Source organism: Gekko japonicus, unplaced genomic scaffold, assembly GCF_001447785.1.
Source record: "Gekko japonicus isolate JY-2015 unplaced genomic scaffold, Gekko_japonicus_V1.1 scaffold1928, whole genome shotgun sequence".
NCBI classification, from domain to species: domain Eukaryota; kingdom Metazoa; phylum Chordata; class Lepidosauria; order Squamata; family Gekkonidae; genus Gekko; species Gekko japonicus.
Genome location: NW_015170339.1, coordinates 345,888 through 348,879, shown reverse-complemented (window position 1 = coordinate 348,879; position 2,992 = coordinate 345,888). Strand labels below are relative to the sequence as shown.

The window sequence follows — 2,992 nt, the reverse complement described above, 5'->3', positions numbered from 1 at the left end:
TGCATGCCATCCATCTGCACACTGTAAACAGTTTGTGTGCAGCGGCCTATTGGGGACCAGACGTTTATGAAAAATAGATGAGATGCTTAGGGGTGGCCAGGTGCAGGAAAAAGAAAGGGAGGTAACACTTTTATGCATTTTGAAGGAGGAAATGAATGCAACACTAATGTGCAAAACTAAGGCAGATTCACACCAAATGCTGTGATCTCCATGGAAGGCACAAAATTCACAAAGAACCCAAAGACACGTAAGTTGGGGGAGGATGAGACTTCCAGTGCAGATTTTTTCTATTGTTATCCCTCCAGTAAGATATCTTTTAACTGAGATAGAACTATGGACAGGCTAGAGTACGTTGGGTGTGCATTTGGGACATATGTTCAGCACTGTTTCCTAGTCATAAACTGTGCAAAGGTGTGGGATACATAGGAGTACACAGAATGGACTTCAGCAGAGAACAGGACAGTGGAAGCAGAATTTTCTTGGGAAGGGGGTGGGTGGGTTGTTATTTAAAGAAGCCACAAGGTGGTGAACAGAAATAGGAAAGAAGTTGTGCCAGAGATGTGGGGATTTGTACAGGGTGCAAGGCATGGCAGCAGTGAACTGTGTGACCTGTGCATGGAGAAATATGGGACTCTCCATAGCAGATGCCAAAGTATGGGGCATTCAAGAGTAGGAGCTAGTGTGTGGACAGAGAGGGGGGCTGTGCAGAAGGATCTGTGGGGCTTGTGAGGCAGCATTAGGTGCATGGCAGAGTTGTGGGGTCTCTAGCGTGCACGGAAGAAAGTCCAAAGGGACAAGCCCAGCACAGAGAGGGGTCCAAGCAGCAGCTGGGAAAATTCTCCTTTGAGTGCCCCGTTTCCCCACTTAGCAACAGCAGCCATGAGAAGGAGAGTGGATGAGCAGGAGGGGTTGGATGGGGGGACGCCTCTCCTTCAGGGCAATTCCTGTCACCTGGGCTGGGAAAGAGCCGGCTGCTCCAGGGATTACCCAGCCAGTTCCCGGGCTGGTTCTTTACCGGAGATGCTCCCTAGGCTTGCCAAGTCCCCCAGGGGGGCGGGGAAGCCCCAGTGAGCAGACACACTCCCTAAGCGGCGCTGGAGTCCCCCGCTCCAGACTTGCTCCCCCACCCCCAACCCCGTGACAGGCCAGGAGGCAAGGGGGCTGGGATGAGCCCGGGCTGGGACTGGCCCCGCCTGGCAGGCGAGGGCGGTGTCTCCCGAGCCCCCCTCTTTAATAGCTCTCCCACCCGGGGGCTGCCGCAGAAGGTCGCCTCTGCCTGCCTGGCGCCGGGTGCTTTGGAGGGACGCAGGGGGGCGGCTGCAGCAGCAGCAGCAGGAGGAGCATGGAGCCGCACCCGCAGTACGAGGACTTGGCGTACGACTACGACGGGGTGCCGGCGGGCAACTGGAGCGGCGGGGCCGCCGGGGCGCTGCAGTGCCACTGGGAAGAGGCGGAGACGGACTGGGAGGTGTCCTTCTCCCTCCTGCCGGTCCTCTACATGCTGGTCTTCGTGCTGGGGCTGTCGGGCAACGGGCTGGTGATCTTCACGGTGTGGAGCGGCCCGCGGGCCAAGCGGCGCTCGGCGGATACGTACATCGGCAACCTGGCGCTGGCCGACCTGGCCTTCGTGGTGACGCTGCCCCTGTGGGCGGCCTACACGGCGCTGCGCTTCCACTGGCCCTTCGGCTCGGCCCTCTGCAAGCTGAGCAGCTACCTGGTGCTGCTCAACATGTTCGCCTCGGCCTTCTGCCTGGGCTGCCTGAGCTTCGAGCGCTACCTGGCCATCGTGCACGCCCTGCCGCGCTCGGCCGGCCGCCCGCCCTCCTCCTCCTCCTCCTCGCGGCCCCGCGCCTCCACCCTCCTCTCGCTGGCCGCCGTCTGGCTGCTGGCCGGCCTGCTGGCCCTGCCGGCGCTGCTCCTGCGCGACACCCGGCCCGGCGGCCGCCGCCCGGACAACTTCACGGCCCTGGAGTGCGACATGGACTTCAGCGCGGTGGCCTCCAGCCCGGCCGAGGAGGACCACTGGCTGGCGGCGCTGAGCCTGGCCACCACCGCGCTGGGCTTCGCGCTGCCGCTCCTGCTCATGACGCTCTGCTACTGCTGCATCGGCGCCACCGTCAGCCGCCACTTCCGCCAGCACGCCCGCAAGGAGGAGGGCAAGCAGCGGCGCCGCCTCCTCCGCATCATCGTCACGCTGGTGGCCGTCTTCGCCGCCTGCTGGCTGCCCTTCCACCTCCTCAAGAGCCTCTACGTCCTCCACTGGGTGGGCCTCCTCCCGCTGCCCTGCGCCCTGCAGGAGCTCATCCCGCGCCTCCACCCCTACGCCACCTGCCTGGCCTACGTCAACAGCTGCCTCAACCCCTTCCTCTACGCCTTCTTCGACAGCCGCTTCCGCGCCCACTGCCTCCTCCTGCTCGGCCTCCGCAAGGCGCTCCGCGGCCAGGCCGGCTCCGTCTCCTCCACCCTCAGCGGGCAGACGCAGAAGTCCGAGGTGCCCTCCCTCGGCACCAAAGTCTAGGGCCGGCGCGCGACCCCACGCCTCCCCTCCGCGGACTCCCCAAGGCGCAGACTCGGCTCCACGAACTGGCGGGAGGAGGAGACACGCGCGGCGCGGGGCAGGTGACTTTGGACTGGGCGCCCCTCCCCGGCAGCGCGCCTTCGGGTTCTCCCGCCCAGCAGCACTTGGACTTGTGGGCAATGTTCCCTCTAAGCTGAGTTAGTGTGAGGTAGCTCAGTTTTTTAGCCTCCGTCTCACACATTTTTCGTCTTAGCTCAGGAAGGACGGCTCCAGAGCAAACTAATGCAGCAGCCAAATCACCAACTTTAATGCCAGTGGCTCACAAAGTAGGATTTTTGCTCACAGAACTCTGCAGCTTAGAGGGAACATTGCTTGTGGGACTTCCTGGCCGAGCCGTCCCCCCGCGCCGTCGGACTCTGGCTTTCATTCTGGTGCTAGCCTCTCCGGCCGCTTCGGCCTCCTCGGTTTCCCTCC

The 2,992-nt window shown here is 62.4% G+C and overlaps 1 protein-coding gene across 1 annotated transcript; it reads left to right on the top strand.

Annotated features, from left to right (window-relative positions):
• Positions 1-1,342: 1,342 nt before the first annotated feature.
• Positions 1,343-2,704, top strand: LOC107116268 (apelin receptor-like). Its single transcript, XM_015418167.1, has one exon. It carries the CDS (start codon positions 1,343-1,345, stop codon positions 2,516-2,518), a length of 1,176 nt encoding a protein of 391 aa, XP_015273653.1. The 3' UTR covers positions 2,519-2,704.
• Positions 2,705-2,992: the final 288 nt, after the last annotated feature.